The 12,401-nt window shown below is 46.6% G+C and overlaps 1 protein-coding gene across 4 annotated transcripts in view; it reads left to right on the top strand.

Annotated features, from left to right (window-relative positions):
- Positions 1-11,791, top strand: part of ncoa3 (nuclear receptor coactivator 3) — a 43,921-nt gene extending 32,130 nt beyond the window's left edge. For 2 of the 4 annotated variants that reach the window (XM_021313985.2, XM_012858324.3), the window contains exons 5-23: positions 165-265; positions 356-530; positions 623-814; positions 995-1,081; positions 1,222-1,365; positions 2,902-3,049; positions 3,141-3,664; positions 3,781-4,739; positions 4,825-4,948; positions 5,273-5,512; positions 5,642-5,848; positions 6,133-6,250; positions 6,386-6,557; positions 7,087-7,449; positions 7,559-7,669; positions 7,766-8,003; positions 8,090-8,282; positions 8,417-8,615; positions 10,085-11,791. In XM_021313985.2, coding sequence (XP_021169660.2) covers positions 165-265; positions 356-530; positions 623-814; positions 995-1,081; positions 1,222-1,365; positions 2,902-3,049; positions 3,141-3,664; positions 3,781-4,739; positions 4,825-4,948; positions 5,273-5,512; positions 5,642-5,848; positions 6,133-6,250; positions 6,386-6,557; positions 7,087-7,449; positions 7,559-7,669; positions 7,766-8,003; positions 8,090-8,282; positions 8,417-8,615; positions 10,085-10,096 — 4,307 coding nt within the window. In that variant the 3' untranslated portion in view covers positions 10,097-11,791. Of the gene's footprint in view, positions 1-164; positions 266-355; positions 531-622; positions 815-994; positions 1,082-1,221; positions 1,366-2,901; positions 3,050-3,140; positions 3,665-3,780; positions 4,740-4,824; positions 4,949-5,272; positions 5,513-5,641; positions 5,849-6,132; positions 6,251-6,385; positions 6,558-7,086; positions 7,450-7,558; positions 8,004-8,089; positions 8,283-8,416; positions 8,616-10,084 lie in introns of all 4 variants that reach the window. The other 2 variants (XM_021313966.2, XM_036124762.1) reach the window with 1 other exon arrangement.
- Positions 11,792-12,401: the final 610 nt, after the last annotated feature.

Genomic DNA, 12,401 nt, shown 5'->3' with positions numbered 1-12,401 from the left:
TATAAATAGTTGACTTGAAAGTAGTAAGCAAAGATCTAGTTACTCATACATTTCTGCGGTTCCATAAATACCAGCAGTAATTAACTTAAGTGAATAAAGGTTTACGTTGAAAATGTACCTTCACTGTTCTCTTAAACAGGCAATCACTGTGCTTGTCTGTTCAGGAAAGAGCTCTTGCAGTGACGATGACGTGCAGAAGGCAGACGTGTCCTCTACCGGCCAAGGGGTCATTGACAAGGACCATCTGGGGCCACTGCTCCTGCAGGTCAGTTGATGGCGGTGAGCCCCGCTGCTCGTCGCTCAGCGTGTTTTACCACGTTCCAGAATGAACCTTTTCCCCCGCCGCTGTCCCCAGGCGCTGGACGGCTTTCTGTTCGTGGTCAACCGGGAGGGCAGCATCGTCTTTGTGTCCGACAACGTGAAGCAATACCTGCAGTACAAGCAGGAGGAGCTGATCAACACCAGCGTGTACAATATTATCCACGACGAGGACAGGGACGAGTTTCACAAGAACCTGCCTAAGTCTGGCGGTGAGGCGCTGACCGGTGCACAAGACGAGAATACAGGATTGAGCCTGAGCAGCGATGCTCACCCGCTTTTCTCTCTTTTCTCCTCTTCAAAGCGCCAAACGGGGCTCCTTGGGGTGGCGATGTGCCCCAGCAGAAAAGCCGCACCTTCAGCTGTCGCATGCTGGTGAACCTGGTTCACGGTCAGAGCCACGGGCTTTCTGAAGAGAGACCAGGGGGGAAGCGTTATGAGACGATGCAGTGTTTTGCCCTCACTCAGCCCCGGGCCATGATGGAGGAGGGAGATGGTAATCATGGCGGACACTTTTCAACGTTAACGCATTCGTACAGCTCTTCTATTTCTATGTTTTTTGTGAATTACTGAACCGTGTCATCATTGCTCCGTATCCTGAAAGAAAAACGTCGACTTTGAGCTTCTGCCACACTGCCGTCTGATTGGCTCTAACCCTGTGGCCTTCTTTTCTCAGATTTACAGTCGTGTATGATCTGTGTAGCGCGGCGCATCACTGCCGTTGAGAAGACGGAGAGGTTTAGCACTCGTCATGAACTCTCTGGTAAGCGTTGACGGTATTATGTCTAACAGATGCATGCGTGGGCTTAATCAAACTTGTAACTTTCCATAAAGCTCCAGCTCAGGACACAGTTATTGGTCTATAGTCTTTGTGCTAAGCTAACTGTGCATCTTCTGTTGTAGGTAAGCTGATTGAAATCGAACATCAGAGCTCCCTGCCCGCCACCATGCTTCCAGGGTGGGAAGACCTGGTCAAACGCTGCATGCAGATGTTCCTTCATAGAAGTGAAGGACAGCCGTGGTCTTACAAACGCCACTATCAAGACGGTATGATGTGAGGCTCATGGCTCCTCAGCTAGCAAAGCTTTCTTGTTAGGGCTGGACGATATAGTAAAAAAAGCATATTGATAAAATAAAAATGTTGGTCGATGTCGATATTTATCAACATATTCAAAACATATATTTTAAGTGCAGCCCTGGCCATTTTATGCTGTTGCTTAGCGACCTATTTTTAGATACAGATACACACAAACACTGAAATTCTAACTCAACCCTTTATTCAACCAACTTTTTACCACAACTGCAAGTTTTTAAAAATGTAAAAGAAGGCGTGCTCTGAACTGTTTGAAGGGGGCGGAGCTTAGTGAGGGGGCATTCCTGGGTCTGCGTTGTGATTGGTTGGGAGGATGTATTGACTAATAATAATTTCCATGGCTAGAATGCAAAAGGAAGGAAAACGCCTGTGCGTCGTTCAGAAAGAGAAACTACACAAAATTGGAGGAGATCTCTGCAAAATCTTCAGTTTTATTGACAAGTTAATCTGTTTTCCCCTCACTGGTTCTTATAAAAACCACCATTCAACACCAGGATCGTTGTCATTTCCGCTGAAGTTTGCCCCTTAACTTATCGACAACCTTTAACCACAGCTGTTTCTTAGTTATTTATACAAGTTGCCACAAAGATCCAAGGTCAGCTGTAAATCTTCTAAAGTTGAATGTAGTCCAGGGCTACAAAAGTCAGCAAAATGCTGTGTTTTCAGTTTTATCTACAATAAACTAAATGTTGCATTATTTTATTCAAAGTAGCAAAGTAGTGGAATTGTCGAGGATGTCTAAATCATGTCAATCTAAAAAAAAAAAGCAAAAGTGTTTTTTGAAGAAGAAGAAAAGGGAAACAAATTTGAACTCTTGGGGCTGAGCAACGGGAAGCTGGCTGTGCTTAGCCAGGTTTATTGAATGTTTGTGGTCCTATTTTCAATAACTGAAAGTAAAAGCAAAGTAAATGAAGGGAAAATAATTTGTGTCGTACCTAGAAGTCTCGCTCTGCAGCTACCACCTGTGCAGGACCAAATTATATTACCTGTTTTCAGGGATCGTTCCAAGGGCCAGGGATGCTATCTAGGTCACACTTTGGACAGCCCTAGCTTCAAGTGCTTCTGCTTAATTCTGACACAAGCATAAGAAGAACCCAGCCACTGTTGAAAGAAAGCTATGAGAACCTGTGTTTAAAGTTTGACACATGCCCCGTAGAAGCAGATGTACGCAAGTAGAGGTTCTGGCCAAAAGGCAAAATGCTAGATGTGGAGGAAAAATGTAACGCTGCTCATCCCCCTGAACACAATATGGCCTCAGAACAGCATGGGAAGCATTTCCATTCACTTCACTGTTATCTACAACTTTGAATTCAATAAAAAACTTTAAAGGAAGTGGTTTGAAGGTGACTAAATGTGAGAAGGTTCAAAGGGGGGGGGGGGTGTAGTTGCTGATTGATTGGATTAACCTGTAGGGTGTGGGATTTGGTTAGTACCATTTTTTTATTTAGTTTTTTATGAGACCATCTCTCACATATTTTTTTCTGCTGTAGCTTTCCACAACGGACACTCGGAGACACCCCTGTACCGCTTCTCTCTCTCTGACGGGACCCCGGTCACGGCTCAGACCAGGACGGAGCTCTGCAGGAGCCGCAACACGAACGAGCCTCACTCTTTCCTCTCCACCCACCTGCTGCAAAGGTACAACGGCTTTAATAACAGAGGAGAAGCACATGTGTGCGCCAAGTGTTGATGTTGCTATAGCAGCCTTTTTCTTGGTCGTTCTCTGCAGGGAGCACAATGCTTACCGTGGGACACAGAGTGGCCCCATGAGGCCCCAGAGCATGGGCGTGAACAATCCCAACCAGCAGGTGAACATGGGCCCAGGGGGACACATAGGCATGAACAGGGGGTACGGCATGGCGGAGCAGGGCAACATGCCACAAAGAGGAGTCCCCCCTTACTCTGGGGGCGGGCGCATGAATCCTATGAACCAGATGAACCCCATGCATCAGATGAACCAGATGCATCAGATGAACAACCTGGGTCAGATGAATCAAATGAGCTCCATGCATGCCATGAATTCAATGAACCAAATGGGGTCCGTGAACCAGATGAATCAGATGAGCCATCATGGCATGCAGCAGCAGCAGCAGCACCAGCAGATGGGCCAGTTCCATGGAGGCGGGGCGTACGGGATGGGCATGACCAGCCCTACCCAGGCCAGTCCAGGGATCAATGGTCCGCACAGCGTCATGGGTTCCCCCAGAGTCCGGGGAAGCCCCAAGACAGCTGCCAGTCCCTTTTCTCCTGGAGGTATCATTCAAACTTTAAGTGAACTATCAGCGAATACTATGAGTCAATTCTTCAAATCCAGGTATGTTATCATGTTGATTTATATATATTTTTTATCCCCTTCTACTTTGTTGCAGCTTTGAGCTCGCCCATGAGCTCCAGTCATGCTGGGAACTCAGGAGGCGGATCAGGAGGAGCCAGCTACTCCAGCATCTCATTAAACGCCCTCCAAGCCATCAGCGAGGGGGTCGGTAACCCAATGCCCGCCTCTCTCACGTCGCCACCGCCCCACAGGCCGGACAGTTCCCCAAGCATCAACTCCACCAACCAGGCAGCAGGGGGACCCTGTAAAGCAGGCCCCCCGCCGTATTCAGAGTCCAAGAGCCCGGGGAGCTCACTGGGGGCCGCCGGGGAGCAGCAGTTGCAGCAGCACCCACACACCCCGACCACCGAGGGCCCCCCTGACAGGCCAGACAGCCAGGCTTGTCTCGGTGGGGGAGAGTCCGGCCGGCGGGCCCCTGACAAGTGCAACAGGAAGCTTCTACAGCTCCTTACGTCCCCTACGGACGACCTGGTGCCGCCGAATCAAACGCTAGGCTCCGCACCCACTTCCACTCCTGACGCCAAGGACGGAGGCCCCGGAGTGACCAGTCCTTCCTCTACGACAGGAGTGTCTTCCTCCACGAATGGGGGTCACGGCGCCGTGTCGTCCTCCGGGGGCACGAGCCAGTCTCTGCAGGAGAAGCACAAGATCCTTCACAAGCTCCTGCAGAACGGGAACACGCCCGACGACGTGGCCCGCATCACAGCCGAGGCCACGGGCAAGAGTAGCCTGGATTCGGGGACCCCTGACCCGGGTCTGCCAGCCACTACGGGGGGAAAGGGAGCCGAATCCAAGAAGGAGCAGAGCAGCCCCAAGAAGGAGAAACCCCGCCCCCTCCTTCAGTACCTGCTCAATAAAGATGACTCTAAAGAAGGTGGCGACGTAAAGCCAAAGCTGGAGGATTTGGACAGGAGAGGAACAAAGGGGGTCGGGGTCACCAGCTCGGGCCCTCACGGCATGGATGGGAAGGTGAAGCTGGAGCCGTCTGACGAGGTAGGACTTCAGATGTTTCTTTCACAGACGGTGTCAGATTAAATAAACAGGTTACATTAGTTAGTGGTTCTTTCTATTGCTCCAGACGGAGACTCTGGAGACCATCTTGGGTGTTCCACGGAGCAACTCTGGCTTCTATCCTGAACCGGACTCCAGAGCCGGAAAGGAAGCAGGAAACAAGCAGGGGGCCGTTTCTGACGGGTTACTCGGTGAGTCCTCCTCCTACTTGGGAATAATCAAATCCTATAGATGGAAAAACAGCAACGCTGTGCCTCGCAAAGCATTCATACCCCTTGGGGGGCTTGTCACTGGGGGCGTTGCATGCATGCTGGTGTATTTTCTTGTATAATTTTCCTTCTACTTAACACTTACCCTACTTTGTGTAGACCTGCCACGAGAGTTCAAGAAGTATATACTTAGCAAGGCATCAGGAAGCCTAAATATGATCTGTTTATAGCAGTAGTTTTTATTTCCCTGCAGTAGCAGTCAAAGTGTTTAAGCTCGTACTAAAGCTGCTAACATCCGTGTCTCAGACGGGGAAAGGGTCTCGGGCCTGCCGGCACAGCGCGCGCCCTTTCAGAGAGCCTTGTCTCTGGACGCTAAGCCCATGGACGGAGAGATGGGAGCCGGAGGTGGGCTGGCGACAAGGAGGAACGTCCCCTGTCCATCGCTGGTTAAACAGGAGAGCATGGACCCCTCGATACGACCCGGAGCTGTGCCCAATGGCTTTCCTGGAGGCATGGGCGTGTGTCCGCCACGGGGGAACGCAACAAGTAATTTCTTTACACACACGCCTATAAAAACAGGGTGCCACATCCAAAATGCTTCCATGGTTGATTAAGCTCAAGATCTTCAAATATTTTAGCTTGTACCTGTAAGCTGTTCTAATCCATGTTGTTCAGGAGGCATGGGCAGAGGTATCCATCAGCGGCCTCCAATGGCAGCGGCGGGGGAATGGGGGCTGCAGAGGCCCAACAGCAACCCCGTGACCGGACCAGGACACCCAGGCATGGCTCGCTCTGCCCAGATGGGGGTACCCATAATGAACCGCTCCAACAGCGTCCCAGCAAACCCCAGATCCATGCTGCAGCAGCAACTCATGGATATGGGTACGTGGCACGTTTTGTGATCGGCATGCGTCTCTTCTGTTAATCAGTAGGTTTTAAGAGAAATGAAAAACTAGAGTTCTAGAAATCTGGTTGAAGGAATGCCGTCATGCTGTTTGTGACTCCAGCCTGAATAAATCTGATATGGATGTTTGTGGCATATTTTCACACTCGATTCAAGGACTGCTGATCACGATATCTGCTGAAAGGGATCAAAACTGCTTTATGGTGGATAGTTAATCAGTTTTTTTTTTGGTTACATAATATGTCCACTGGCACTTCTGCAGGTAATAATGAAGCTGGTATGGCCATGAGCCCATTTGGTGCCAACGGGCCTCCTCCTCGGTCTCCCTCCTGGCCCGACGCTGCCATGGGAATGGACAGACCGCAAAATTGTTCAAACAGGTGAATACGTTTCTGCTTTATATTTCCTTATTGGCACCTTTTTGACTTGAGGTTGAAAGTGAGAAGCTAACGAGGCAAACGGTCTGGCTGTAAGTCTCCGACACTGACCTAATCCTTTCCATGTGGCGGACTTAGGGACACGTTTGTGCATCCCCTTGAGGAGCTCCTGGGGACCCTGCCTGGTAACGATGGTCCACCTGATGACCGGGCTCTCCTGGACCAGCTGGACTCTCTGCTAAAAACTGCTGACGTCATCGCTCTGCAGGAGATAGATCGGGCCCTGGGAATCCCTGAAATAGTAGGCCAGGTATAAACCTAAGTCAGAGCATATTATCTGGATGGTCTGCACCTCTTGTAGATGTATGTGCCCATAATCGTCTCAGATATGTTCTGTTAGGCTGAGGTCAGGACTCTCTGTAGCCCAAATCAAGTTCTACCCCAACAAACTCCCTCATCTCTGTCTCCTTAACCCTTCCTGTGTGCACTGGTGTACCGTTGTTCCTTGACATGTTTCTAGAAGCACTCTGCACGTCCTGCTGGGGCCATGGAAGTGGTTAGAAGTGAATGATTTGGGGCAGTGAGCCAACAGGTGTGGCTGATATACTGTAGATGTCGAGCTGTGAACTTTAGGCTATGGAGAAGAATGGCATTTTGACATTAAACCCTGCATATAAACATTGATGACAGTTCTTTTGTCACATGCATCTATAAAACTGCTTCCTACACACCTTGACTAGATTGATCTTATATGCATCGGTCAGCTTCGTGTTGCTATGTTACCCTGTTGCTGCTGTAAAGCTTGCTTACATAACTTCCACCTTCATTTCCCCCCCAAGGCCCAGGGACCTGAAGGGCCTCAGCAATGCCCGGATCAAGTCCAGGGGCCGTGCCTCCCAACAGAGCCCTTTGCGAGTCTGGACTCCTCGATGAGCTTGGACCAGAAACCCATGTATGGCCTGGCCTACCCCGGCCCCCCGGCGATGGGAATGCAGCCTGGTTACGCTGGTAATACGATGCAGGGCCAGTCCCCTGGAAGCTTCAACCCCATGATGAATCAAATGGGCCAGACGGGAGGCTTCCCTGGCATGGGGGCCATGGGGGCCATGGGTAACCCCCGCGCAAACATGCAGAGGCCGCGTATGATAACCGCCACCAAGCCTCTCCGCCTGCAGCTGCAGCAGAGGCTGCAGGGACAGCAGGTGACGACGGTCCCGCTCATTCACTCTCCTTCAGCGTTTCCATTCGCTGCTGATGCAGAAAACCTTTTGCGTGCACTGAAACGTGTTTTTTTAAATTCCCCCCCGGCAGTTTATGAACCAGGCACGACAGGGCATGAAAATGGAGAGCGTCCCTGGAGGAGGCCCTGCCATGCGCTCAGCCATGCAGCCCGGCATGCAGCCAGCAGGGATGAGCGGTCAGGTACGCACTCAGCACTCTGCGTCTCGTTCTGCGTTACTGAACACAGCGCGTTTGATGGTGAACGGAGTCACTGCAGGGTTTATCGTTTGTTTGCAGCCTGGCTTCCCGACTCCCCAGATGATGGCCCAGCGCAACAGGGAGAACATGATGAGGAGGCAGCGGATGATGATGCTAATGCAGCAGCAGCAACAGCAGCAGCAGAATCAAGCAGCAGCAGCAGGCGGCTTCAGTCCTCCTCCCAATGTCACAGCACCAGGGGGCATGGAAGGCCCCATGGGAGGGCCCCCCATAAATCCGCCTGGACAGCAGGGTTTCACCTACGGGAGTAACTACGGTGAGCTGAAGTGAGGCAGAGACGTCTGTCAGCAACATTTCTGCCTGATTCTCGGGTTTCAGCGTCGCTGCTGGTGTTTTTTGCAGTGATGAACCAGCAGGGGGAGTCAACGTTCATGGCTCCCGGGAGCAGCCCGCCGGCAAATATGATGCAAAGCCGAATGGGAGTTCCTCAGCAGAACACGATGATGGCTATGAGGCAGGGGAATCCCCAGGGTGGGCACATGTATCCATCCGGAGACATGAAAGGCTGGCCGCAGGGAGGAATGCCACGTAGCAAGTGTGTATCATCAGCCATCCATTGGATTCATGGATGTTCTGGTCTTTAAATATCATTTATGGACCATAATCTGACTCTTCTGCTTCTAACCTATAAAGTCTGCTTTTTTTTTTGTTTTGTTTTTTGTCTTGCAGCCCGTATCCTCAGCAACAGTTCCCCCAGCAGGCCAGCCAGGGCCAGTTTGGACCCATGATGATGAACTCTGCGATGAGCGGGCCCGGGCCGGTCAGTGGCTCCGCCACAGGACAGATGGCCCAGATGCCGGCTCAGATGCAAGGCCAAATGGGCATGAACCCTATGGGAATGAGCAGACTCCCAATGGGACCTGATCAGGTAGGGAATGGTTTGACCCAATACGGTGTCTTCCAGGAGTGTTGGACCCATTCAGTCACGCTACAGCCTCAGACTTCAGTCACTGTTATTTGGTTTTAATGAGATAGACCAACACAAAGCAGCACCTAATTGTGAGAAGAAGGAAAAACGTACATGGTTCTCAATTTTTTTTTTAAATAATCTAAAAAGTGGGGCGTTGATCTGTGTTCAGGGCCCCCGGGGACTCTAGGGCCACTTTTTTCTGTGCACTGCTAGAGACGGATATTTGAATTTAAAGGAGCAGCTGTGCCCATCGAAGTTCTGCCACAGGACTTTTTCTTCTCTAATTCACGCTATTATTTTTGTTTTTTTTTATTATATTTCTTTTTTTCTTCCCATTCAATTTGTTGTTGTTTTTTTCTGCACCTGCGGCAGACTTTGATGCGCTGAACTAGGACATTTTGCTAAACTTACCTTATTTTTAGGACTAAAAGTCGCACTTTTTTTCATAGTTTGGCCGATCCTGCGACTTATATTCAGGTGGGACTTATATGTCAAATTTAAATGGTAATTCATATTGACCAGCATGAACCAAAGAGTAAACATTACCGTATATAGACACAAGATGGCTCTCTAGGCTTGTGCCTTTCATTATTTATGAGAGGACATTGACATTTGATTAAACAGATTCATCCAAAGAGAACGCTTTCATTTATTACTGTGCTATTTATTATTAAAGTTATTTGGTTGTGGTTTTGTTTTGGATAGATTCGAGGTTGTAGAACAGCTAATTTTGCTTGTCTGTATTAAATACAGCCAGTGCGGCTCTTTTACTAATAAGGATGAGCTCTGAAGCCAGTCGGTGGCGCTGGATTTTATCAACGGCATCAGAGGAAGGTGGCCTGAACACAAATGGATGTAACATTCTTGGGATTTTTATTTGGAAAAACAATTTCAAAACCATGCAACGTTTTCCATTCCTTCAACAGTTGAGCACTACTTTGTGTTGGTCCGTCAGGAAAAGTTTCAATAACGTGCATTAAAGTTCGTGTCTACACTGCAAAAATAGAACTCAAAATAAGAAATTATTTCTTGAAGTGAGAGAATTTTTCCTTAATTTGAGCAGGTAAATAAGATTATTTGCCAATGGAATAAGATTTTTGAACTTAAAATAGGAACAACTCATCTCCATCATCTTATTTCAAGTGAAGTATATCTATTTATCTTATTTTAGGGGTAAAAATACTAATTCCATTGGCAAATAATCTTATTTACCTGCTCAAATCAAGGACAAATACATTAATTTCAAGAATTTTTTTACTTATTTCTAGTTCTCTTTTTGCAATGTATAACATGATAGACTGTTTTTAAAAATTCAAAGGATAAAAATACTTTGTTTTTAAGGACCAAGAGTCTGGAAATAAAGTTTAAATGACTGACGTGTCACTTTATGCATTAGCCTTCGTCTAACTCTTGCTCCGTCTCTGCAGAAGTATTGCTGAGGACCTCTAAGCGGACTCTTTCAGCTGGGACGGCCTGGGCTGGACCGGGACGCACAGACAGTAGATATCCCCACCCCCCCCCCTGCTAAAGAAAGTAGAAATGATCAGAAGACTGGCTACAGTGCGTGGTGACAGGCCATTGTTCTGCCATCACAGAAGTGGGCCACAGAGGCTACTTTGTGTAACGTTTCATCCAAGTTTTGGAGCCTTGGAAGCACAAAGACGACACCACCACGCACACGTGTGTGTGAGTGTGTGTGTGTGTGTGTGTTGGGGTGGTTAACCTGGAGCTGTCGGGCAGTGTTCGGCACCACATGCCAGCATACAGAACAGGACTACGGTACAACTGGCTGCGGCTGCACTTTACCAGGAAGCTTCTCTGTTTCTGGAGGGGGAAAAAAGGTGGATGCAATATTCCTTCATCTTTACAGCCTTACTAGAGATTCAATGCCTTTTACAACCGTATCTTTAGGTTTTGATTTTCCCTTAGCCTTTGAATTCACCTCATCGTTAAGTCATTGAAAGCTATAAGCAAACGGTTTACTAATAATGTTATGCAGATTGGAGCAATAATTCTTGCCTCTATGCTTTTTCGACTGTAACTGAGCGTCATTGTCCATGTTAAAAAAAAAAAAAAAGAATGGTACTGCAGTATTAGAGGTCTCACATGTCTTCTGTGAATATGAATTGTAAATAGTTGAGAAATATATATCAAACCTGCTTTTTATAGGCCCATTCTTGCACAAAAAGATGAGACCTGGTTGTATTTTTGTGTCCCATAGGTCAATGCTGATGTGGATGATTTTATTTTATTTTAAAACCATTTTCGACTCCTTTGGGTTCCTGTTCTTGTCGTTTTCTGAATGCTTTTTAAATTCCCTTTAAAAAGTCTGTATGTCATCTTTTAGCAAGGCACTTTTTTTTAGAAGCGAGGAGTATCTGACGGGTTGAAAGTCTCTGCTCTGACGCAGGTCCGAGGTTTTCCAGGAAGTTGGTAAAAGTGACGGAACAAAAAGAGATGAACTAGTTAAAGTGAGTCGATCTGTTAGGTTGAGACTCTCTCCTCCGGCTGCAGTTTTAGTTCACGCCATCTTAGCTTTGACTGTTATAGACTGGCAGGATCTACCTTTTCAGCACGCGCAATCCAAAGATATTTTTCCACATCTGTGTATAGTTTGAGCTTTCTGATGTACATTTTTTTACAAGATGTGTTATCTATTATTGGAATGGTAAATGGGTACATATCATGGATCTGTAAAAGCAAAAAAAGGAAAAAAAAAAAAAAAAAGAGAGAAGAAAACATAGGACGTTTCTGGAGGAAATCTCTGAGCCCGGCAGAGGGAAGAGGACCTGAAACTTTGAACTTGCTGGAAGTTTTTTTTTTCCTTCCAGGAAACAAAAGCATGTTTTGCTGTGTTCAAGAAATACCAATGGAATGACATCCACTTAGAAACATATCAAATATTTCTTCTATTTTTCAGGAAGCAGCATTGTTTAACTGTCCAGATTTTGTTACTTCAAGAAAAAGGAACTTTGTAGAGTTGAATGAAGTACAAGAGGAAATAAAATGCTTCTTTTTTTTTTCTTTTTTTTTTTGTTTGGAGGTGGAATAAGCTGACATTTTACGGGATGTATATTACAAATTCTTCTGTTGATGTTGATATTGTTGTAAATACAAATTTATATTTAAACATTCCCGGCTCTGGCTCTGCATTCATATGTGCATGCACCTGATCAGGTGTAGATGTAATAAAAACATTTCGCTTTCCCCATGTTACACGAGTAAAACATTGAAAATCATCAGAAACTCAGTTCAGCAGGACACGGAAACTTAACACTACATTGAAAGTGACTTTTGAGTCTTCTATAGCACAACTTTTAAAATAACTATCGAATTAAATCAGCAATGTGAAACTTAAAAACACAGCATTACAAATAATCGTCATTCATACTGATACTTAAGTGAGCATGTTGAATGTAAGCACACACCTAAAATGAAACATGACTTCATAAACTTACATTAATTTTTTTCCACACAGCAGATATTTTAAATTATATTAAAATCTGAATTTGTTTTTTTTTTCAACTACAAAGTTGATTCTTTTTTTTTTTTTTTTTTGTCATTTCATTAGTCAAACTAATTTTATATAGAATCCGTGATTAAATTGAAGGTAGTAAGCAAGGGGAAACTAATAGCTGAAACAGCATATTGGAAAATGAATTAAATTAGAGACATCCAGGGCAAATATGGAGAGACTGAGGGAATTAGAGTTGGATTATCAGAAAACAAATGATCCAAAGATAT

Source organism: Fundulus heteroclitus, chromosome 20, assembly GCF_011125445.2.
Source record: "Fundulus heteroclitus isolate FHET01 chromosome 20, MU-UCD_Fhet_4.1, whole genome shotgun sequence".
Lineage (NCBI taxonomy): Eukaryota > Metazoa > Chordata > Actinopteri > Cyprinodontiformes > Fundulidae > Fundulus > Fundulus heteroclitus.
Note: the sequence above shows the minus strand (reverse complement) of the source record. Positions and strands in the feature narration are given on the sequence as shown.